The sequence below is a fragment of the Lithobates pipiens genome, unplaced genomic scaffold (assembly GCF_037356315.1).
Source record: "Lithobates pipiens isolate NorthernLeopardFrog02 unplaced genomic scaffold, aLitPip1_a1.2 Scaffold_8, whole genome shotgun sequence".
Taxonomy (NCBI): Eukaryota; Metazoa; Chordata; class Amphibia; order Anura; family Ranidae; genus Lithobates; species Lithobates pipiens.
The window spans coordinates 285,026,039-285,051,858 of record NW_027507903.1 but is presented as its reverse complement, the minus strand read 5'-3'; the positions used below and the strand labels follow the sequence as shown (position 1 = coordinate 285,051,858).

At 41.9% G+C, this 25,820-nt stretch overlaps 1 protein-coding gene across 2 annotated transcripts in view; it reads right to left on the bottom strand.

The window, feature by feature from the left end:
* Positions 1 to 25,820, bottom strand: part of LOC143962801 (sodium-coupled monocarboxylate transporter 1-like) — a 97,828-nt gene that overhangs the window by 37,140 nt on the left and 34,868 nt on the right. For both annotated transcript variants that reach the window (XM_077472262.1, XM_077472263.1), the window contains exons 6-8: positions 21,953 to 22,093; positions 17,174 to 17,303; positions 14,836 to 14,924 (exon numbers count right to left, since the gene is read on the bottom strand). In XM_077472262.1, the coding sequence (XP_077328388.1) occupies positions 14,836 to 14,924; positions 17,174 to 17,303; positions 21,953 to 22,093 (360 nt within the window). The remainder of the gene's footprint in view (positions 1 to 14,835; positions 14,925 to 17,173; positions 17,304 to 21,952; positions 22,094 to 25,820) is intronic.

The following is a 25,820-nucleotide window of genomic DNA, read 5'->3' as shown; positions in this document are numbered from 1 at the left end:
ACAGCAAACTCAAAATGCACATATGGCACAGAGATGCTTAAAACATGTTACAAAGGCATGCTTCAAAAAACAGAACTCTGGAGGGCCCTTAATGTGCCCTTATTTCAAGTTGCAAGTTGCAAGTATTTATGCAAATGATTTTCCAACAATCTGTGATGTCTTTAAAAAATAACAACTTCCCTTTTTTATACGAGATGTATTACTTGATAACACTTCAAACCACTATGGTAACATTTGCTTAAATATTAATTCCAGGCATGATATATATTTACATAGTTCAATTGGTCCAACTTGGGACACTCATCACAGAACCCAGGAAGCAAGTGGAGACCACTGACGTAGCGGTGCTGTAGCAGTGCCTACCTCAGTGGTTTCCAGCTTCCAAGGGCATCAGCCAGGTATGGGATATACATATGTAGCGCTACCCTCATGAGGGCCGCTGGTAGAATCTGTACCCCACTGGTTGCCCCGACTAGTTCTCCGACACCTCTGACACCCCGGTTTCAGTCATTTTTACCCATTGTCACCAATAACAAGAAACTTACACAATACCAGTGAAGCAGTTCAAGTTTGTTTACTGAGGTAAAAGTGACACATGAAAGTGCATAGCACTGTAAGTCATAAAGATATTGTATCTGAACTATATGGCACTAGTATGAAATGCAGTTTTGCAATTTATAGATTTATATTGGTAAAGTGAAATGCAAAGAACACAGTGTGACCAAATTCAATCAAATCTTACTTCCGTCACAGAAACTTATTTGAACAGGCAGCAGAAAGGTAGGGGACTGGCACTTTGTGTTCTATGTCAGACTACTTCTTTCTGTCTCCTTAGACCACAGACCATCAACATCAAAACAACTAAAAAGACATCAAGCAAACTGTTGTGTTTAAATTGGCTGACTCCTTTAACCACCCCGGACCATTATCCAGCTAAAGGACCAAGCCCCTTTTTACGATTCAGGAACTGTGTCGCTTTAACTGACAATTGCGCGGTCCTGCGACGTGGCTCCAAAACAAAATTGACAGCCTTTTTTTACCACAAATAGAGCTTTCTTTTGGTGGTATTTGATCACCCCTGTTTTTTTTTTTGCACTATAAACAAAAAAAGAGCGACAATTTTGAAAAAAAAGCATTATATTTTCCATTTTGCTATAATAAATATCCCCCAAAAATATCAAAAACATTTTTTTTTCCTCAGTTAAGGCCGATATGTATTCTTCTACATATTTTTGGTAATCGCAATAAGCATTTATTGATTGGTTTGTGCAAAAGTTATAGCGTCTACAAAATAGGGGATAGTTTTATGGCATTTTTATTATTAATTTTTTTTTTACTAGTAATGGCGGTGATCAACGATTTTTATTGTGACTGCGACATTATGGCGGAGACATCAGACAATTTTGACACATTTTTGGGACCATTGTCATTAATACAGCAATCAGTGCAATTAAAATGCACTGATTACTGTAAAAATGTCACTGGCAGTGAAGGGGTTAACCACTAGGGAGCAGTGTAGGGGTTAAGTGTGTGTGTTTTCTTTTAACTCTAGGGGGGCGTGGCTTGGCGTCTGACGTCACTGGTGGTCTATCCTTATAACAAGGAACAGACGATCAGTGACAGCCTCAGTAGGAAGCACGAGGAGAGGTTTGTTTACACTTACCTCTCCTCATTCTTCAGCTCTGTGACCCGATCATGGGACACCGGCGGCGATCGGGTCCGTGGGTCCTGCGGCCACGGTCTGGAAGCTCAGGACCAGGTCGCGAGTGCGCCGCCGGCTGGGCACTTAAAGGGCAACGTGCCTGTAGATGCTTGTGCCCAGCCGTGCCATTCTGCCGACGTACATCGGCGTGAGGCGGTCCTTAAGCGGTTAAATAGGGTTCCAGAGAAATGATAGCAAACCCCTTGTGCTAATCAAACACTAGTCACTTGGGAAGATGAGTAGAGAATAAAAAGGAGTTAAAGAAGATTTTACATCCTCTTTGTTCCCGTGCAAAGTAAAATCGTAATGGGCTAGTATGCATCACGTACTAGCTCATTATGTGGCACTTACCTGCAAGCGAAGCCCGCGATGTCCCCGCTGATGGTAGCATCCATCTTCACCCTCTTCCTTCCAAATGACAGATGACAGGGATGTGAATAAAGCACAGATGTCTGCATACAGTGTCTATTAGAGTGAATGAAATTGCTTCCAGTGGCTCTACAAGTATCAGAAATCTGGGCAGAGACCATGATGTCTATATGCAGTGTCTTATAGTGTAATAGAAGTTGCTGGTAGCGATGCATATGATGATGGTTCCTATAAGATCTCTCTCTAGGTCCTGGCTCAGGGAATGGCATCTGACTTCCATCACACCGCGCCGCTGCCTACCTGGATATGAAGTGCAGGTAGTGCTGAAAGATCTGGAACAGCCTCCAAACCGCTGTAGATAGGAAGCTATGCTGTCCTCAGATGTCTCTGCGGATGCAACTGTATAACGCTCTCCTTTGCAGACTCGGCCACAGTTCACACTGGCACAAAGCTCCCACTGGCTGATCCAGGCCAACATCACAAGAGACTGATCTAGGCCTAAACCAGCCCTTTTATATCCTCTCCCTGCAGTCTCCTCAGCAATCTGGTGGTTGTAGTTTAGGCCAGTCCTGCTGGAATTGAAACCCCAGCATTCTGAACTACACATCCCACCTCTTTAGGAAATGACACATGGAGTCCAAGCCAACACTAGAGGGAGACAGCTCCACATTAACAACATTGCATATTGTCCTTGAATTGCAGGCACAATAGCCAGCTCCTGGCTACATTTAGTTACATTGGTCCATGCAGGACCAATGTAACTATTTAAAAAGACACCATGCCTGGAACTCTTCTTTAACAGGTTGTCTGAAGAACCCTCCATACCCTGATTTAAAGACATGGTATGGATCATGTAAAATGTAATGTTTCAGTTGATTTTTTCATGTTAACAATCATTTCAAGAGTAAATGCTAACTCCTGCTGATGATCTGAACCTCAATATCACTTGGGGTTTATCTTACAGAATTTCACAAAGCAAGGGTAGCTTAGCAGTCTTTAATAATGACAACTCCCATACATTGGCAGATCACCAATTGGAAAGAGGTGCATGAATGTTTTTAAGTAAACACAGGTATAAGTCACTAGACTCGAAAAAATATTGAATTTCATCAAATACAAAAGAAATTATAGCTTATATAACGAATGAATTCGACATGATTCGAGATTCAGTATAACCAATATCCACACTCTACTGAAATGATGAATTATCCAAAAACGAATTAACGTAACATAACTAATATAACAGAATGAAATTCTGTATTTTACGAATGACAATGTTCCAAACTACGAATCATTATCATGAATATATATATACAAACATACATACATAAATATTGAATTTCATCGAATATGAAAGAAATTATAGCGTATATAACGAATGGATTCAACATGATTCGAGATTCAGTATAATGAATATCGACACTCTACAGAAATAACAAATTATCCGAAAACTAATTAACGTAACATAACGAATATAACAAAATTTAATTATGTATTTTACGAATGACAACGAACCAAAACTAAACGAAATTCACCGAAGTTGTAATTTTATTACATGTGTATTCATATTGTTTGGCCATCCTAACCCCTTCATGACCAGGGTCAAAACAAACCTTAACGCCCAAGCCAAATTTTGTTACTTTAATATGTGTTAGTAAAACTGTGCATGTCATTGCAACAATTTTTTTCAGGACAGATCGGGCTTTCATTTGATGAGAAATGTTAATGAAAATCCTGATATAACTGACACACTGACACTAACTGACACTTAACCACTTAAGCTCTGGACCATTTTGCTGGCCAAAGACCAGAGCACTTTTTGAGATTCGGCACTGCGTCACTTTAACTGACAATTGCGCGGTCGTGCGACGTGGCTCCCAAACAAATTTACGCCTTTTTTTTCCCCACAAATAGAGTTTTCTTTTGGAGCCACAATTTTGAAAAAGAAAACACATTATTTTTTGCTTTTTTCTATAATATATATCCCCAAAAATATATTAAAAAAAACATGTTTTTCCTCAGTTTAGGCCAATACGTATTCTTCTACATATTTTTGGTAAAAAAAAAACGCAATAAGGGTTTATTGATTGGTTTGCACAAAAGTTATAGTGTCTACAAAATAGGGGATAGTTTTACAGCATTTTTATTAATATTTTTTTGTTACTAGTAATGGCAGCGATCAGTGATTTTTATCGTGACTGCGACATTATTGTGGACGCGGCAGACAATTTTGGCGCGATTTTGGGACCATTCGCATTTATATAGCAATCAGAGCGATTAAAATTGCATTGATTACTGTGTAAATGTGACTGGCAGTGAAGGGGTTAACATTAGGTGGTGCTGTAGGGGTTAAGTGTGTCTTAGGGATATGGTCTAACTGTAGGGGGATGGGCTAGCTGTGACATATCACTGATCATAGCTTCCTGTGATCGGGAGCTCTGATCAGTGATCCCGATCACAGGGAACTATGATCAGTGACACTGTCACTAGGCAGAACTAGTGCTTGTTTACATAAGCATCTCCCCATTCTTCCTCTCCCTGAGACGATCGTGGGTATCCCCACAGACATCGAGTCCGCAGGACCCGCGATCCTGCTCACAGAGCTCCCGGTCGGTGCGCACCGCTGCAATGGCACGGCGGCAAATTCAAAGGGACATACAGGTATGCCCATTTGCCCAGCCGTGCCATTTTGCCGACATAGATCGGTGTGCACCAGTCGGGAACCGGTTAAAGAGGAATTGCAGTCTGCTCACATAATTCATAATAAAAACATCTTTGCCATTCTGAAGCTTCTGAAATCTCCCTCCACTGAGTCTGGCTGCAATCATTTTAACTGTGGGCAGCTGAAGCTGCTGCCTGTTCACTTCCTGGATTTACAGAGGCACACCTCCAGCTCTGCAGCCCTGCAGCATTGCAGCTTTCATTGGCACTTTTATGACTCACACCCCCCCCCCCTTCCTGGCAAACCCTCACAAGGGTGAGAGAGAGAGAGCTGTGCATGATGTCATAAGCCTATGTTAATGATCAGACAAAAAACATGAAGTGGGCTGTATTTGGTATTTACTGGCAGAATTTTTTTTTTTTTTTTTTTACTATTCAAAGTTAAAACAACAAGGGTAGAAGATTTAATAGATGGAGAGTTGAAAAAAATGACTGAAGATCCGCTTTAACCCTGGTTCACACTAATGTAAAGCGGAAAACAAACAAGATTTGCTGCGTTTCCCTGCATTGCATCGCACCGCAACGGCATGGCAATTGATGTGATCTGCTGCGGGTGTTAATGTTAGATTAACGGCACCCCCAAATAGATTGCAAAATGCAGTGCGATTGCCAGGATCACATTGTATGAGTGTTAACACCCATACGATGCAATTTAGGTGCAGAAAACCATTTTGGTGCGGATGCAATGCTATTTGAGCCATACAAAATATCACATCACATGCAGTGTTCCGCACACACTAGTGTGAACCCAGGCTTACACTGCCATTAACTGATATATACGCTGACACTGCCTGACCCACTGACACTAACTGCCACTAACACTGACACCTACATTCACTAAGCTAGGTAACAGACTTTTTTTTTTGCACAGATTTATCATTACTAAGGGGGACTAGATACAGTGTATTGTTTCCGCCTCCCTAGCAAACAAGTCTGTTGTTTCTCCAGAGGAGGGACAACACAGGGAAGGGCTACAAAGTCAGTGTTTACTGTGATAGCCAATCAGTGGCTTTCACAGTGATCATGTGATCGGGATCCAGTACCTGCTGGTCCCAGTCATTAGTAGGAGACCCAGGGCTGTCACAGACAAACTTCATGGACACCTCATATATTTGTGTAGCGCCCTGCTCCTGATGAGCAGACGCTATTGTTCTTTTTTCAAAATTAATTGTCTGAAGCTTTCGTTTGGCTCAGACTGATTTCTCTAAAAGTTCTGGTTTCTGTACCAGCTCAGCTGGGTTGGATTGATTCCCACCTGACCGTAGGTGTCGCTGTCACCGTCGGTGGGTGTGGAACAGCAGCAGGCTGGATGCATTGAATGCCACCTTTTGCTCAGAAATGATTCAGTGGGTGTGGTTTCCCTGCTGTGCATTCTGGGAGAGGGTATTTAAGGTACCAACACCATTTTTTTGGGTTAGTTTTCCAGGGTCCGTGGTCCCAACCCCAGGGCCCTCCTGGCCTGGGGTCTGTGTCGCATGGTCTTGCTCCTCAGGCCGGCTGGCCCGAGGTCTCGCAACTGAGAATGTAGGCACAGGAATGTCTTGGGCCTGCTGATCCAGGGGTGGTCCTGTGCTGTCTCATCTGCAGGGAGAAGCTAAGAAAGCTGGAGGATCCAGGGGAGGACTTTTCCAGTGGAGGACCGAGCGCAAGGTTGGTGTCTCTGGAGGAGCCTGAAAACTCAATTTGAGGACGCAACCCAGATCAACACCCATACAGTATCACTGGGTCGGCTGAAAGAATCTGGTACTGTATGGTAGTTCTTCCTAAAAACTCCAAAACCACCAACACCTTCCAACAAATTCAATTATTATTAGTATTATTATTATCTATTGATTTTTTTATGACTACATTCTGTATCATAAAAGTTTTATTATTATCGGCTTTATTATAATCATTAACATTTATTATGATGTACCCCTAGGGGACTATGACATTCAACCCATTCATGTTTATTCTACCATTATACACACCCGCATGCCTCATGTAAAGTCCCAACCCCATTTCTTTTGTTTATATTATTCAGGGATGGAGGCATTTTGGTGTTTTTGCTGCAGGCTGAGACAGGTCTCACTCATTTCTACACTTTCCATCAAAATTATAGTACTGCTCTCATTTGTCGTAACAGATGCAATGCAATTACCTAAGAACTTGGCAGCCCTTACATCATGTCTGCTGTATTCTCAAGTGAAACTGTGAATTGCACCCCAGGCAATAATTAATTACACCCATGATGAATACAATAACGTTGAATACAAATGAAAGACTGTTCACAATTATCCAGTCTACTTTACTAACTAAAGCTGGCCATGGACCAGTAGAATTTTGTTCCCAAATTTTTATTTTCGTCATGTTTGTTTGATTTTCAAATAGTAGGGTCAAAGCAGCGATTGTTTTTGACTGTAGTGGCGAGAAAATATGACAGAGCAGAATGGAATTTGTTTTCTTGAACTAAATTGTAACTGCGATTGTGGTTTTTGTTCAGGAAAAAATCATACATATTGTACTGGGCATGCTCTAGGCACAAAAGTTACCTGTTTAATATGTCTCTGATTCCATTCAAATAGAAGGTCTGGGTGAAACTTTATGAGCTTTCAATCAAAATTAGTTGACTCAGTGATGGCGAGAGCAAACGCTCTGGTGAACATTTATTTTTGGTTAACATTAAACAATTGCACTAAGAATGTGAATTCCATGATCTAGTTGCTAGCACACCATTAGATCCAAAAATGGTGAAATCACATAAACCAAACTACAGTGCAGCACCCATAAAATAAAAACACAACAAAACTAATAGCAGTCTAGTATGTGTATCTATAATAAAATGTCTGTGCAAACAAAACTCCACTGTGAATTCTAGATGAAATGATCTTCATATAAATCTTCAAATAGTGATGTGGAAAACTCCTGCAGGTGAAAAAAACACGCTCAGTGCTCTCACACCAGTGCCAAAATCAAAGGCTTACCAGAACAGTACCCTCAAAATGAGAAGTCATATCATATTTGAAAGTGATTAGCTCAATACAAAACAATATATATTGGCAGCCACTCAGGGGAACGTGCATGGAAAAATGAGAATGATCCACATAATGTAAAATCAATGCTATCAAATATTTATGATAAAACAATACTACATAAATAAAAAAAATGACAGCTGTACAAATCAAACTCCCCAGGGGAATACACAGTCGCTTTCGGTGTGATGACATCATGTGTGTTGGTCAACATCAAAATTGGCCTTTGCTTTAAAATAGTATTTTATAGGATAGGTCCAACAAAAACAGATATCTCACTTTTTGATAGAGACTGGAGAGTTAACCCACTCAATGGTCATTCAACAAAGTTTTGCATTTCCATGATGTTCCTAAAGTTTTGGAATATTTTAGAATATAGAAAGAGCAAAAGGACAAGAAGGAACATATCAAGGTCTGGGAACACCTAAAAATGACCAAGGTTAGTAAGAAATCTAGGAACTATGGCAGAGAGATCTCAGCACTGAAACCCACAAGAGATATACTAAATCAGACTTCAAGTAGTAAGGAGGGGTTTGGGTTCCTGCAGAACTGGGCTGACTTTTCAGCCGGTGACCAGTTGTATAGAAGCAACGGACTGCACCTAAATGAGGAGAATTCAGATCTGCTGGGAGTGAAGATGGGTGAAATGTTGGAGGGGCTTTAAAATTAGGCAACGGGGGAGAGAGTCCATAGGTAGAGATAGTCAGAACATATTCCAGAATGTAGTATTGGGGGCATTAATGGTAAGTTGACTAAAGCACATAAACCCTAGGCAAGTATAGTAACAAGTCCTATTTGAAATCACCCAATAAGAGGACAGTATGCGACTGGTCTAAACTATGTGGCATGTTCACCAATGCCAGGAGCCTGTAAGACAAGATGGAAGAGCTAGAGATACTGCTGTACAAGGAGAATTTAGATTGTGGGAATTTCAGAGACCTGATTTAACAGCTCTCATGATTGGCTGGCAACCATCCAAGGGTGTTCCCTTTATCACAGGGATAGAGAGGGTAAAAAAGAGGGAAGGGTATGCCTGTATATCAATAATAATGTACAAGTGAATGTGAGAGATGACATCAATAAGGGAGCTAGGGAGAAGGTGGAATCCTTATGTGTAGAGCTCCAAAGGGATGAAAGTAATGGCAAAATAATACTGGGAGTATGCTATAGGCCCCCTAACCTAAGGGAGGAGGGGGTGACAGACCTCCTATCACAATTTGGATTAGCAGCAAGGATGGGAAGTGTTATCATAATGGGTGATTTTAATTATCCAGATATAGACTGGGCGGAAGGAACCACGCATTCGTCTATGGCTCGCCAGTTCCTATAGTATATGTCTTGCAGGACAATTTCATGGGTCAGATGGTAGACGCACCAACTAGAAACAAAGAGTTACTAGGCCTACTGATTACCAACAATACAGACCTGATCATGAATGTGGAAATAAGGGGCAATTTAGGAAACAGCGATCACAGGGCAATTTAGGAAACAGCGATCACAGGTCAATTGGCTTCATTATAAATCACACAACTAGGAAACAAAGGGGGAATACAAAGACACTGAATTTCAAAAGAGCCAACTTCCCTAAACTACGAACTTTGCTAGAAGAAATCTTAGGAACAGAGAACACGGAGGAGAGATGGGTTTCTTTCAGAGCATATTAAATAAGGGCATTAGTCAGTGCATCCCATTGGGAAATAAATTTAAAAGAGTGAACAAAAGTCCTGAATGGCTTAACTCCAATGTAAAAAATGCATATAAAAGCAAAGGAGAAGGCCTTCAAAAAATGCAAGGCTGAGGGATCATCATCAGCATTCAGACATTACATAGAATGCGACAAGAAATGTAAGGCTGCGATTAGGGTGGCTAAGATAGAACATGAAAGACACATAGCGGAGGGAAGCAAAAAAGATTCCAATACATTTTTTAAGTATATAAACAGTAATAAAGGGTGGACAGACCATACTGGCCCCAAAAGAATGAGAAAGGAAATCTGGCTACAAATGATGGGGAGATGGCAAAGGTATTGAATTTATTGTTCAGTAACCAAAGTTGCAGCGTTTATCCTCATGACACATCACAGGAAGCCCCCTCATGGCTGAGGACAGAATTAGAAATAGACTTGGAAAACCTAACATTAATAAATCACCAGGGCCAGGTGGCTTGCACCCAAGGGTACTTAGGGAACTCAGTTAAGTAATTGTCAGACCATTTTTTACTGACAGTCTACTGACTGGAATGGTACCAGATGATTGGAGAAAAGCCAATGTAGCACCATTATTTAAAAAGAGCCACAATACAACCCTGGGAATTACAGACCAATTAGCCTAACATCAATAGCATGCAAGCTCTTGGAGGGGATGCCAAGGGACTATATACAAGATTTTAGTAATGAAAACAGTTATATTAACAGTAATCAGCATGGATTTATGAAGAATCGTTCTTGCCAAACCAATCTATTAACCTTCTATGAGGAGGGAAGCTGCCATCTAGATAAAGGAAGGAATTTACTGTACAAAGTAAGGTCCATTGGCATGGACCATAGGGTGACTACATGGATTGAAAACTGGCTACAAGTGCGAGTTCAGAGGGTGGTGATAAATGGGGAGTACTCAGAATGATTGTTGGTGGAAAGTGGGGTCCCCCAGGGTTCTGTGTGACCAATCCTATTTAATTTGTTCATATACGTCTTAGAGGATGGGGTAAGCAGTTCAATCTCGGTATTTGCGGACGATACTAAGCTAAGCAGGGAAATAACTGCGAATGAATGGGGTGGGCAACTACAAGGCAAATGAGGTTTAATGTAGAAAATTTTAAAATAATGCATTCTGAGTGTCAAAAATATGAATGCAATCTACTCACTAGGGGGAGAAACTCTGGGGGAATCTAGGATGGAAAGGGACCTGGGGGTCCTAGTAGATGATCAGCTCAGCAATGACATGCAATGGCAAGCTGATGCTAACAAAACAAACAGAATATTGGTATGCATTAAAAAGGGATTAACTCAAGAGATAGAGCGATACTATTCCCACTCTACAAGACTCTGGTCTGGCCTCACCTGGAGTATGCTGCCCAGTTCTGGGCTCCAGTCCTCAGGAAGGATGTACTGGAAATGGGGCGAGTACAAAGAAGGGCAACAATGCTAATAAAGGGTCTGGAGGATATTAGTTATGAAGAAAAGTTGTGAGCACTGAACTTATTCTCTCTTGAGAAGAGACGCTTGAGAGGGATATGACTTAAATTTACAAATACCGTACTGGTGACCCCACAATAGGGATAAAATGTTTCTGTGGAAGGGCCACTCATTAAAATTAGAAGAAAAGAGGTTTAACCCTAAACTGTGTAGAGGGTCCTTTACAGTGGCGTAGCTAGAACCTTCAGGGCCCTGATGCAAGAAACCACGAAGGGCCCCCCTGAACCCCAGCCAGGGCCCTTCCCTCCGAGTCCGGCGGTGGAACTCCAGGGCGTGGTCACAGGTATGACCTTTGTGAGCCCTGTAGTTCCACCACTGGTATCAGTATTTTTTTTTTATTATTATTTTTTTATTTTTAGGTGCCCCATTTGGGGACTGTCCCTAGGCAGGATGGGGTCCCCGTCCCCAGAAGAGATGAGGTCCTTTTCTCCAGGGCAGATGAAGCTACTGCCCCCAGGTGAGAAGGGGTCCCTGTCCCCAGGGGGAGATGGAGGGGGTATGTAATGGTGTGTGGGGAGTGGGGTCCTCTCACTCACCATGACCAAGCTGTAGGCTGCGCACTCATCCATGTTGGCCTGGGCTCCATCCAGTGTGCTGGACGGGCGATCAGCATATCTCCCAGAAAGACCTTTCATCATCTGTTTATGACGGGGGAGGAGGGGGGCTGGCAGACAAGTCTGCAGTGTCCTCCGGGGAGCCGGCTCTCATAGGGCTGAACTGCATCTGTGTGCTTAAAGTTTGTTTACTTGGGAGAAGTATGCAGTGAAGTGTGGGCCGGACTCGGGGGAGGCGGGACTCTGGCTGGGGAGAACAGAAATCTGACTGAGCGGCAATGCATGGAGCAGGAGAGGGGTACTCTGAGGAGCCGGCCGAGGACACAGGTCATGCGGGGAATGCACAACTAAAGAGCAGCCAGTGCGATAGTCGAGCATGGAGCTCTGCTGGTCACCCTCCACCTCCAGCCACCCGTGTGCATGGTGCACTGGTACCCCTAGCTGCCTATGCTGCTGTCGGCCATATGTAGAGGGGGCTGCATCACAGGTCCCAGTTGTGGTCGCGACTGCTGCACCCCCTATAGTTACGCCCCTGGTCCTTTACTGTAGGAGCAGCAAAGATGTGGAACTCCCTTCCACAGGCGGGGGTTTCAGCGGGGAGCATTGATAGTTTCAGAAACTATTAGATAAGCATCTGAATAACCACAACATACAGAGATATACAATGTAATACTGACATATAATAACACACATAGGTTGGACTTTATGAACATCACCCCAATAAAACCCCTTGAAGCAATCTGTGTAAGATTGGGAAGATTTCCCTTAATTTCTTGTCTCATAGCCAAACAGGAAGTGAAAGGAAATCCTTGCAAATTATGGGAATCTCTTGTCCCAGGTCCCCAGAACTAGTGGCTCTATTGGAAGATTCCCCCTCTATTATTACTTTTCTGGGGACAACCTGAAATTTGGGATTTTCTTCGCTTTCAGTGGTAATGGTAAACAGGAAAAATAGAGAGGCTAAATCTCCTTAATGGGGGCACAGGCAGCAATAAAAACTGACAGGTTTTCTAATCCCTCTCCAATCTATCCAAAACTAAAAAAAAGTTTTGCCTTTAGTTATACTTTCCTCCATAATATCATTGTAACTAGGTGCTGGCTAACTTTGCCTGTGCCATTGTGGAACTTTCTGTAACACCAGCTGTAGTGAGCGTGTTTCCCTCTAGTGCTCAATCTGCACACTGTGTCATCATTTCCTGAATGCAGAGCAAGCAGAGCTGAGAGCAAGGGATCCTGGGATATGTGGTCCAAGGTGCTAGGATTTGCATTGGAGCCAGCCTGCTGCATACTACAAGTTCCAACCGGCTGGGAGAGAGAGATAAGAATGCTGGGTGGGGACATAAATAGCCTGGCCTGGGAGGAGTCTTTGTCTTGGGACCACAACCTTCAGCTGAGAGCAGGGACCCGGCTGCTCAGGGGAATGTGAGCAGGCACCACAGCATAGGCTGTGTGAAGAGCCTCTGACGGGTGAGCAAACAGACAGATCCACCATTGTCAGCTCCCTGTTGGCCAACTGACTGTCGGTGGTCACTCTAGTCAACGCTGGTACAGTTACAGAAGAATCCCAGCTTCGCTAGGTGCACGGCCAGGCACCCTTCACTGGTTGCAGATTCTACAAGAGCTTTTTCTGGGACATCCTATTCCCTTGAGCCTCGGTATCATCAGGATTGGTGAGTGGGCAGAAGCCCACCCTGTAAACACCCCACAAGGACACTGCATGCAGACACCTTTGTCCCATCTGTTTACATTAAAGCCTCAAAAAGGAAACACTTTTGCACGTGCTATTTTCTGTTGCTGGACGGCATTACTCATCAATCCTTCTGGACCCTTGTTGAGCTAGCTGAAGACACTGAACATCTACACCACAAGGACTCCTCCACTCTCCTCTTCTCCTCCCACTTAAAGGACTCACAATATCAGCACAATTTAAAGAGGAAGTAAAGCCTGGAAAAAAAATACACCTTGCAAGGCAAAGTCATAATGAGCTAGTATGCATAGCATACTAGCTCATTATGAATAACTTACCTGAGTTTGAAGCCCCCGAAGCGACCCTTGTCCACGTCCTCCGTCACTGCCATGATACCCACATGCACACGGGAGCTGCCAGTGATGGCATGTTCACCTTCAATTGTGGCACGCTCAGTGCATGTGCGCCATTGTCTACGGCGCGCATACGCCATAGACAGCGATACCCGGTTTTTGGAAAATATCTCCTTAAATGTGCAGGTTAAGGAGATATGTTTTTCACCTACAGGTAAGCCTTAATCTAGGCTTACCTGTAGGTTAAAGTGGTCACAGAGGGTTTACAACCACTTTAAGAGAAACTCCACTCAGAGATTAAGTATTGCATTTCTTGTAACTTTTTGTTTTATAATTGAGCCACAAAGTTTGTTGAACCCGTGGCATCAGGATTTAAAGGGAGCATTTTGACAGGGTCATTCTGTTCCCTTTGATTCTTGGGTCAAAGTGTTCTTTCAGGACCTACTAGTTACTACTGTTTGACTTATTGTGATTTTCTACCCTTTACATATTTACCAAGAGTAGGAGTTTAACACTGAAAGATATCTGCCTAATACATGCGACCGTACTTTCCCGCAGACTAGGTCGGACGAAATCAGTCCATCGGACAATCCAATCTTGTGTGGGCTAATCCGTTTTTTTTTATTTTTTTAAATCAGACGGACCTAGAAATAGAACATGTTTGAAATCTGTCCGACAGACTCAATATACCGTTTGTCTGTATGCTGGTTCGACAGACCAAATATGACGCAAGGGAAGCTATTGGCTACTGGCTATTGAACTTCCCTTTTTAGTCCTGTCTTACGCCATAACGTTCAAAATGAACGGACTTTCGAATGGACTTAGTCTGTTCGTATGTGGCCAAGTCTGTTCATTCGGAAAGTCCGTTGGAACTCCGCCAAAAGTCCATCGGGAAGACCGTCGGACCTAGTCTGGTCGTGTGTACGCGGCATTAGACATTCTTGTTCTTATCTGCTTCAAGAATCCTAAGTAAAATATCTGTTTACTTTGCTACTGTCTGGGGTCTGTGAAATTGCATTATCACTTAGAAATATGTACAAACCCAGAGTATCTGAGGTTTTGGATATCTTGCAAAGTCAGGGAAACCTATGGGGCCAGTCTTCTTCCAGCAGCCCTCACGGGGGTGGCGCTTTATTATTTTAGAGTAGACTGGCATATACTGTAAAAAAATATAGCAAAGAAAACCTCTGCATGCCTCTTTTTTTTTCCTCTAAAATATTGTTTTTGAGAACATTGACTGCTCACCTTAAAGTACCGCTATAAGCACATGCTACGAACAGGCCAGGCACTCCTGGGTAGTTCCGGAGAATATCTAGCACCAGATAAGGCATTAGCTGAAATGACAAAAATGTGTCAATGTTTTCTTATCATTGAAATACAATAGAATAAAGAAGATTACATATCAGAAACTTCTATGCCAATTTAATGTGGACATTTTATGACAAGTTTCCCTGATGCAGGCATATTACAAGGAAATAGCACTGGGAATATTAACTTTGTGAGTCACACAAACATATCATTACCAGAAAAGAGAAGCTTGTTTTGGATGGATAACGCTGTATGGATGCCAAATTTCACTGAGAAACACCCATTCTATTTAAACACACAGGTGAGGTAAATAAACAAATGGCGATCACATGTACGAAATGTGGAACTTTACAAAATATGTTTACTTTAACAATGGATTTTTTGTGAACCCGATAAGACTATAAATGCAATCCTTTGTTGTGTGCTCTATTCAAATTGTACTTTAGTAATATTTGCAGGGTCTTGGGTATATTCCATAAAAATTAAAAAAATTTAATAAAAAACATCACTTTAGGCTCAATCACACTGGCAGTGTCAAACCTGCATTTAATCATTGTTGTAAACCCATATAAATGCATGTAATTTGTATTAATGGTACCATTCACACTGTGTGTTTTCCCGTGTGTAGGTGTATTTGGTCAAGCTATATTTAGAGCCAAAATTCTGTGGATCCAGGATCAAATAGAAACTCTAAATGTGGCTAAATGCAGTTAAACCCACTTTCAGGGCTCATTCACATAAGACTATTATCACAGCTGCAAAAAAAAAAACGGAATATATTTTTTCAGCTGGACTCACAGGAAGATGTGGATAGTTGCTGCCTGTACAAAGCAATGATAGGCTGACAGCGGCCACAGCTGACCATGGGCTGGAGCAGTTACCTGCCATTGGAGACAAATAACGCTCTTGGATGCAAATTAGCTTCTCAGTTCCTCATGAGGCACCACCCACCCACTGAAAAAGCAATTTCCCAAACATGTGCATTGCCCATATTTGAGTCATGACATCAGCTGTATCATAAGAGAACTACCACCAGAAAAGTGTTGATAGCCAGCCCTATATTGAAAATCCCCTGTATGTTTCTCCTTTTTCTTACCTACCTGTCTGACCTGTACACTGAGCTGTGCATGTGCAGCTCAGTGTACAGTTTTGGCAATAGTGAGATGAATGAACTCCCATACAAGAGTGACACCAATTTGGCTTGGCAAATGAAAATGGGCAAAGATGGGTATCCAGAAGCAAACCAGCCTAAGGATGTCAACGGCAAGGAGGCAGCTCCAGGACACTGCAGTGCTGGTGTGAGAGTAATTTTAGTTCTGATTTAATCCTTGCTATGAAGAAGAAGGTTTGTCCCTTGAAACACGTTAGCTGACGAGTCTGCATGATGTCACCGTCATGGTGATTCATCTTTAAAGTAATTGTAAGCATACTTTTTTTTAATAACAAGGAAGTCATACTTCCCTGCTCTGTGCAATGGTTTTGCACAGAGCAGCAATTTTCCCGGGTCCCCCACTGACGCTCCTGGCTCCTCCCCCTGCTAAGGGCCCCCATAACAACCCGCTTGATCAAGTTCAGGTATTTAGGAGGGGCTGGGGGGAGGTAAACACAGACTATTTTTTTAATCTCAATGCAAAGAATGCATTAAGGTAAAAACCTCTGCTTTTAAAAACACTTTAATAAAACTACCCTGCCTGGTTCATGTTTACATCACTGTTTTGGCCTTTTGCTGTTGTAAGTACGCACTGATTGGTTTTCTTTTAGTAATATAACTTTGTGCAAACCAATCAATATACGCTTATTGCGTTTATTTTTTATTTTTTTACCAATAGTATGTAGAAGAATACATATCGGCCTAAACTGAGGAAAACATTTTTGTTTTTTTAAAGCAAAAAGTAAAACATATTGTGTTTTTTTTTCAAACTTGTCACTCTTCTTTTGTTTATAGCACAAGAAATAAAAACCGCAAAGGTTATCAAATACCACCAAAACGTTGCACGACCGCACAATTGTCAGTTAAAGAGACGCAGTGGCGTATCCATAAAATGGCCTGGTCATTAATGGGGCAAATCCATTCAGGGTTGCATGACTGTGCAATTGTCATTCAAAGTGTTACAGCACTGAAAACTAAAAATTGGCCTGGGCAGAAAGGGGATTAAAATGGCCTGTATTGAAATGGTTAAAATAATATTAAATTAAACTAACATAATAAATTTTTTACCATAGGTGCACTCTAAGGATCTCAGATAAAATGTTTTTTTTGTTGTTAAATATGTACCTGATCAGGAGCAGACACACGCTTTGACATCCACGGATCACAGTCTTTATACACTGAATATAGAATGAGGCCTGAGATCACAGCACAGGCCAATATTGCCCATAGTCCTAGCAGGTTTAAGTACAGAGACCTATAAAATTTAAATGTAATTAAAAAAAAAAAAAACAATGTGCAATGAGGGCACAACAGCTGAAGAAAATGCAGTTAATAGTGTAAAGATTTTTTTTACATTAAGGTTTCTATATGTAGTTCTGAAAAGAGTCACAAGAAGTGACAGGTACAAAGGACACCAAAACATGCAAAGTTATAATGTCACTAACAGATTATACTATAGACTTCAAAAAAAGGAAAAAGAAACAGGAAAGCTCTGTTTTAGCCAACAAAAAAAATAGATCAGAAAAATAAAGTCACTGAGAAAGAAGTTATTTTACTTGGAGATAATTACTAAAACTGGTGCACACCTAATCTGGTGTAGCTGTCCATGGTAACCAATCAGCTTCTAACTTCAGCTTTTTCACTTACCTTTTGACAATAAACCCCTATGCCCCTATGTGCCCCTATGATACGAAAAAAAAAGTAAATTAAAAAATAACAGACATGTTATACTTACCTGCTCTGTGCAGTGGTTTTGCACAGAGCAGTCCCAATCCTCTTCTTCTAGGGTCCCCCACTGGTGAGTTGCCCCTCCCCCTGCCAAGTGGCACCATAGCAAGTTGCTTGCTATGAGGGCAGCCATGCATGCTTGCTCCCGAGCTGTCTCTCTGTGTCCATAAGACAGAAAGAGCGTGACTCAGCCTCGCCCCCTGCTCCCACCCCATTGGCTGTGATTGACAGCCATGGAAACTGATGGCTCCTGCATCTTAGCCAATCAGAAAGGAGAGACCCGGGAGAGCCTTGACTCTCATGCTTATCGCTGGATCAAGATCGGACTTAGTTAAGTATTAGGGGAACGGAGGGGGCAGCTGGACATTGAAAGGTTCTTTACCTTCATGCATAAAGTACATGAATGTAAAAAACCTTCAACCTTCACAACTTTAAGTATCACTTTAAGTAAGTTAACATAAACCTACTACAAACAATTGTAGACTGCTAACTATGCAAGATGTTGTTTCTTAACAGATTCATTTTATATCATTGGAACAAATGCATACAGTTGTGCTCAATAGTTTGCATACCCCAGCAGAAATTGTGAAATTTGGGCATTTATATTGAAAGTATGATTAATAATGCCAAAAAACTGTCTTTATTCAAGGATAGGGATCACATGAAGCTATTTATTATCACATCGTTTTTTTGGCTCCTTTTAAAATCATAATGTTAACAGAAATCACCCAAATGGCCCTGATAAAAAGTTGACATACCTTGGAATGTTTGGCCTTGGTACAGACACAGAAGGTGGCACACACAGGTTAAAAGGGCAATAAAAGGTTAATTTCCCACATTTGTGGCTTTTCAAATCACAATTTGTGTCTGTGTATAAATAGTCAATGAGTTTGTTAGCTCTCACATGGATGCACTAAGCAGGCTACATACTAAGCCATGGGGAGAGGAAAAGAACAGTCAAAAGACCTGCGTAACAAGGTAATGAAACTTTACAAAGATGAAAAGGGATATAAAAAGATATCCAAAGCTTTGAATATTCCAGTCAGTACTGTTCAATCATTTAATAAGAAGTGGAAAATTTGGGGATCTCTTGATGCCAAGCCAAGGTCAGATAGATCTAGAAAGATGCCACCACCACAATTATACTATGGCAGGTTGGCCTGGCTGTGCAGATTGCCAAAGGTGTAAGTTGGGCTCGTGTACAGTGATCTGTAGGCTCATTGGCCAGTGGGGGAGCCAATCAGTGGGTCCTGAAGACTTTATGTCCGCCGGCAACTCGTGATCGTTCCCCGCAGTGACAGAGCGGGTATCTGCTATAGTAAACAAGGCAGATCTCCGTTCTGACAGGGGATCGCACAGAGATTCTGTCTTTCTGCTATGCAGGAAACGGATCTGTGGGTTCTCCCAAGCAGCCATCCCCCCACACAGTTAGAAACACACTGAGGGAACACATTTAACCTTTTGATCGCTCTTCATGTTTACCCCTTCCCTGCCAGTGTCATTGGTACAATGTCGGTGCATATTTTTAGCACTAATCACTGTAATAATGTCACTGGTTCCCAAAAAAGTGTCAACAATGTCAGCTAGGTGTCCGATGTGTCTGCCGCAATGTCGCAGTCCTGCTAAAAATCACTGATCACCACCATTACTAGTAACAAAAATAAAGATGCCATAAATCTTTCCCCTATTTTGTAGACGCTATAACTTTTGAGCAAACCAATCAATATAAGCTTATTGCTTTTTTTTTAACCAAAGATGAGCAAACCAATCAATATAAGCTTATTGCTTTTTTTTTAACCAAAGATATGTAGCAGAATACATATTGGTCTAAATTTATGAAGAAATTAGATTTTTACAGTTTTTTTATGGGGTATGTTTTATAGCAGAAAGTAAAAAAATATTCAGCCCCAGAAGGATTTGCCCCCTTGACCAGGCCATTTTTTGAATACGCCACTGCGTCTCTTTAACTGACAATTGCGCGGTCGTGCGACGTTGTACCCAAACAAAATAGATTTCTTTTTTTTTCCACAAATAAAGCTTTCTTTTGGTGGTATTAGATCACCTCTGTGGTTTTTAATTTTTGAGTGTGCTATAAACAAAAAAAAGCGCCAATTTTGAAAAAAAAAAAATGTAAAAAAAAAAAATTCTTCCTCAGTTTAGGCCAATATGTATTCTTTTACATATTCTATTTTTGGTAAAAAAAATCCCAATTAGCATATAGTAATTGGTTTGCGCAAAAGTTATAGCACCTACAAAATAGGGGATAGATTTTTTTTTTTTACTAGTAATGGCGGTGATCACCATTTTTTAGCGGGACTGTGACATTGGGGTGTACAGATTAGACACTTTTGACACATTTTTTTGGGACCAGTGACATTTATACAGCGGTCAGAGCTATAAAAATGCACTGATTACTGTATAAATGACACTGTCAGGGAAGTGGTTAACACCAGGGGCGATCAAATTGTTGCCTAGGGAGGTGCTTTCTAACTGTGGGGGGAGTGGACTGACAGGGAGTAGAGAGAGAGATCGCTGTTTCTAATCACTAAGAACAGATAACCTCATTCTACTCCCCTGACAGAATGGGGATCTGCTTTGTTTACACTGGCAGATCCCCGTTCGGCCTCTCTGTGACACGATCGCTGGTGGCCGGCAGATATCGAGTATATCATTCACAGATCACCGATGGGCACTGATAGGTACCACTGATAGATGGGACTGATGGGCACTGATAGGTGGCACTGATAGGTGGCTCTGATAGGTGGCACTGCTGGGCACTGATGGGCGGCACTGATGGGCACTGATGGGCACGGATATGTGGCACTAAGGTGCAGCACTGTTGTTGAGGCAGATTGTGGGCACTGATAGGTGGCACTGTGGGCACTGATAGGTGGCACTATGGGCACTGATGGGTGGCTCTATGGGCACTAATTGGTGGCACTGATGGGTGGCACTTTTTCCCATACTTTAGGTGGCACTGGCAGGGGGCAGGTGGGCACTGAAATCCCTCTCACGGCCGCTGGTGATCGGCTTTTTTTTTCTCCTCGCGCTGTCAGCACGAGGAGGAAAAATAGCCGATTACCGGCTCTGTTTTGATCACATGATCAGCTGTCATTGGCTGACAGCTGATCACGTGGTAAGGGGTCGGGATCGACCCCTTGCTCTGATCTGTGATCAGGCAAGTCTCATAGACTCGCTGATCACAGAGCGCGCCACGCTCGTGCTCGGGACAACGTCAATAGACGTAGTCCCGGCAAAGCAGGTCCGCGCTGTAGCCATTGTTGAGCTATAGCGTGGATCTCAATCGGTTAATACCACTTTATTAATGACTGCAAGATAGAATTGTGGACTCTCATGCCGCGTACACACGACCGGACTTTCCGGCAGACTAGGTCCGACAGAATCAGTCCATCGGACACTCCGATCGTGTGGGGGCTAATCCGATAATTTTTCACATGAAAAATCAGACGGGCCTAGTAATAGAACATGTTTCATATCTGTCTGATGGACTCAATTCCTGTTGGAAAGAACATTCGTCTGTGTGCTGGTCCGACGGACCAAATACGACGCAATGGAAGCTATTGGCTACTGGCTATTGAACTTCCTTTTTTAGTCCCATCTTACGTCATCACATTCAAAACGAACGGACTTAATTTGGAAGTTCGTTCGGAAGTCCGTCGGAACTCTGCCAAAAGTCTGTCGGGAAGACCGATGGACCTAGTCTGCCGGAAAGTCTGGTCGTGTGTACGCGGCATTAGTCGTATCATATGGAAGCAGCTAAAGAAATGGTAGGATTCTTTCTCCCAAAATAGTTTCTACCATGAAAACCTTAAAGTGATTTTTTTTTTCACACTACTAGATTAAATCCAAATGTTCTGAGGTAGGTTAATGCACATTTTCTCCCTTTTTTAAATAAAAATGTCTACTTGAACAAGTTTTGACAAAGTTACAAGTGGGTTGTTTATTTATTACAGCCATTTATATAGCATTAACATATGCAGACGTATGTTTTGTGTGTGTCTACCGAACGATCAGCGGTATTCTCTTAGACATGGAGAGGAAGAAGAATACTGTAACTTTTTTTAATTTCAGCATTGACAAGAAATATTTCCACATGGTAAAGAAATCATAGTTTACCCATAATTGGTATCAATTTCTAAACCAAATATAACTCACAGTTTGGCTTGAAATCTTGTCTTACAAGCAATGTATCGCTGCACTTGAGACTGATTGACACCATAGATTCCCGTCCACAAAAATGTTCCACCAATCACAATTGTCCAAAAAGTATGTCTACGAAGTGGATCAGGATCAAAACTATGGAAAATAGAGAAGATATAATTGTATAAGAGAAGGGTATGAAAAAGATTTAAGCGGCTATAAGTAGGCTAATAAAGACCCAAAGCGAAAAAAGTTTTGTGTTAAACCACAGCAACCAGCTAGAATTTTGTTTCTGGGAGTTAGATTAGAACAAAAAGGATTTCAATTAACTGCTAGTTGGATATTATACTTTGCACAGAGTGCTTTGCTTACTGTAATATTTTTATGAATAGGCCCAACTAGGTTATAGTAAGGTGGGTCAAAAGAAACCAAAAAGCCACCCACTGAGCCAATGCAAAGCACAGTGGAGCATTTGAATATATTTTAAAATAGTAATAAATAATACAATGCATAAATAAAATAAAATCAAAATAGAAAATATTTACATGTTTTATTTTCATGATCCCAAAAACATTGGTTTATTCCTTCCCTATTTCATTATTATTTTAGGATAGTTTATGGAGCCATGAAAATTATTCCTTTAGGCTCCTTGGCCAACTGTACATCTAGTTCTGATTCAGCAGAGGGCTTTTTGTTTTCCACACCACAACACGTACAATTATACTTTCTTGTTGCTTAGGGCCGGGAGAAGGGGTGGGCAGGAGGGGCAGCAGCCCTGGGCACAATGGTTTACTGCAGGATTGGGGGCGCCCTGTGCCAGTTGCTTGACAAGGCTGACAGGAGTAGTGTCAGGGACATCACTGCTAACCTTAATGCCACATACACACGATCGGAATTTCGGCCAGCAAAAGACCAATAAGAGCTTTTCATCGGAAAATGCGGCCGTGTGTATGCTCCATCGGAATTTAGCTGGCCGAATTCCCACCAGCAAAAATTTGATAGCATGTTCTCAATTTTTTCGATGGAAAAACTCAGAAATTCTGATCGTGTGTATGCAATTCCGACACGCAAAAACGTATGCATGCTCAGATTCAACTACGAGATGGAAGCTATTGGCTACTAGGTATTGAACTTCCTTTTTCTAGTCCCGTTGTACGTGTTGTACGTCACTGCGTTCTTGGCGGTCGGAATTTGGTGTGACCGTGTGTAGGCAAGACAGTTTGAGCGGAATTCCGGTGGGAAAACCACCAGAGCTTTTTCTGACGAGAATTCAGTTCGTGTGTACGTGGCATAACGGAAAAAGGTGGCGCAGTTTTGTATCTTTGCCCTGGGTGGTGCTGGATGATTTTGTACCGGCACTGTTGTTGCTCCGCAAGCATTCTATAGAAGCATTTGTTAGCATTCACTGCATAATTGTCATTCAACTTGCCGTAAACCAATGCATGCAATTTACAATAATTGGTTCTATAACTTCAGTATGTATCTGCGCTGTATATGACTCGTTTTGCTTTTAATGTATACTTGTTTCAGGGGCAACAATGAATGATTCATATGGCTTTACCTACCACACTAACATGAAGGACAAAGCCCTTATTTTTCTAATCTGTAATAAAACTGAGACATACAGACACTTTTGGAATGTTCTACTTTGCTTCACATTGGATAAGCTTAAAACAGTCCTGTGATAATATGACATTAATCACCAGCATTGAGATCAAATAAATAATCCTTACGAAAACAACCTTGCTGGCTGCCAAGAAAACAAACATTTCACAAGAAGCCAGATATTATTATAGCTGTATAAAATTACAGTACGCACATAAAAACTTTAAAGGCATTCCAGTCTTAGTCTGTAGGGTTCAATATTCAGTTGACCCACCATTTGCAGCTACAACAGCTTCAACTCTTCTGGGAAGGCTGTCCACAAGGTTTAGAAGTGTGTCTATGGGAATGTTTGACCATACTTCCAGAAGCGCATTTGTGAGGTCAGTCACTGATGTGGACGAGAGGCCTGGCTTGCAGTCTCCACTCCAATTGGTGTGCAGTAATGTTGAAACAGGAAGCAGCCATCCCCAAACTGTTCCCATAAAGTTGGGAGCATGAAATTGTTCAAAATGTCTTGGTATGCTGAAGTCTTAAGAGTTCCTTTTACTGGAACTAAGGGGCCAATCCTAACCCCTGAAAAACAACCCCACACCATAATCCCCCCCCCTCCACCAAATGATTTGGACCAGTGCACAAAGCAAGGTCCATAAAGACATGGATGAGTGAGTTTGGGGTGGAGGAACATGACTGTTAATCTCCCCATGGCTAATTCCTATTTAAATCCCCATTGGCTGGTCATGTCATATGACTTGAGGAAGGGCCACGCCCCAAAACGCATTGTCAAGACAACAGCCAAGTCGTATTCTTGCTCTTCTTGGCTTGCTCTCCACCATCTTGAGCTTCAAGCCTCGTTTTGGATTTGGTCTCCCTGAGCGCCTGGGATCTCCTATGCTCACTGGTTCCTATTGGAGGCTGTTTCAGCTATCTTCTGGCCTCTTCTACACCTATGTGCTGCTGCTCACCGCTGGTTACCAGAGACTCAGTGGAGGCTACACATCATCTCCCGATCCCTACATGAGTTAGCTTCACCCTCCCCCTTCTCCACTTTTGTGGATCTTGTAGGGGTGCATCACTGCAGCAAATCTTCAACAAGCCAGTCCATCTCTGGCTTCCACCATAAGGTATCACCACAACAGTGAGCAAGCTTATTGTGATCTATTTATGCAAGGAGAATTGTAACTGGTTTTTAAATAAACCTATGGTAACAATAAATCAATATATAGTTTATCTTATTGATTTTTGCCTGGTTATCTGTCCGCACAAGACTGGCTCAACTAGCGCTCTTTTCTGTGGTTGCCATTGACAGTTTTCATTGTTCAAAGAAAGCCATAATAAGTCCAATTTGCAGTTTATCCGAGAAGCCAAGTGGGGAACACAGCAAACATGTGGAAGAAGGTGCTCTAGTCAGATGGGACCAAAATTTTACTTTTTGGCCTAAAAGCAAAACACTATGTGTGGTGGAAAACTAACGCTGCACATCATCATGAACACACCATCCCCACTGTGAAACATGGTGGTGGCAGCATCATGTTGTGGGGATGCTTTTCTTCAGAAGGGTCAGGGAAGCTGGTCAGAGTTGGTTGGAAGATGGATGCAGCCAAATATAGGGCAATCTTAGAAGAAAATTTGTTAGAGTCTGAAAAAGACTTGAGACTGGGGGGAGGTTCACCTTCCAGCAGGACAACAACCCTAAATATACAGCCAGAGCTACAATGAAATGGTTTAGATCAAAGTATATTCATGTGTTAGAATGGCCCAGTCAAAGTCCAGACCTAAATCAAATTGAGAATCTGTGGCAAGACTTAAAAATTGCTGTTCACAGATGCTCTCCATCTGACAGATCTTGAGCTATTTTGCAAACAAGAATGGACAAAAATGTCACTCTCTAAATGTGCAAAGCTAGTAGAGACATCCCCAAAAAGACTTGCAGCTATATTTGCAGCAAAAGGTGGTTCTACAAAGTATTGACTCAGGGGGGCTGAATACAAATGCACACCACACTTTTCACATATTTAGTTGTAAAAAATTTGGAAAGCCATTTATCTTTTTCCTTCCACTTCACAATTGTGTGCTACTTTGTTGGTCTATCACACAAAATCCCAATATAATACATTTAGGTTTTTGGTTGTAACATGACAAAATGTGGAAAAGTTCAAGGGGTATGAATATTTTTCAAGGCAATGTACATAGTGCTACGCATACAGCATGTCACATTCTAATTACCGCTGCCTATTAGGACCCATGCAAGAAAACTGAGTTGGGCTGGGCTGCAACCATG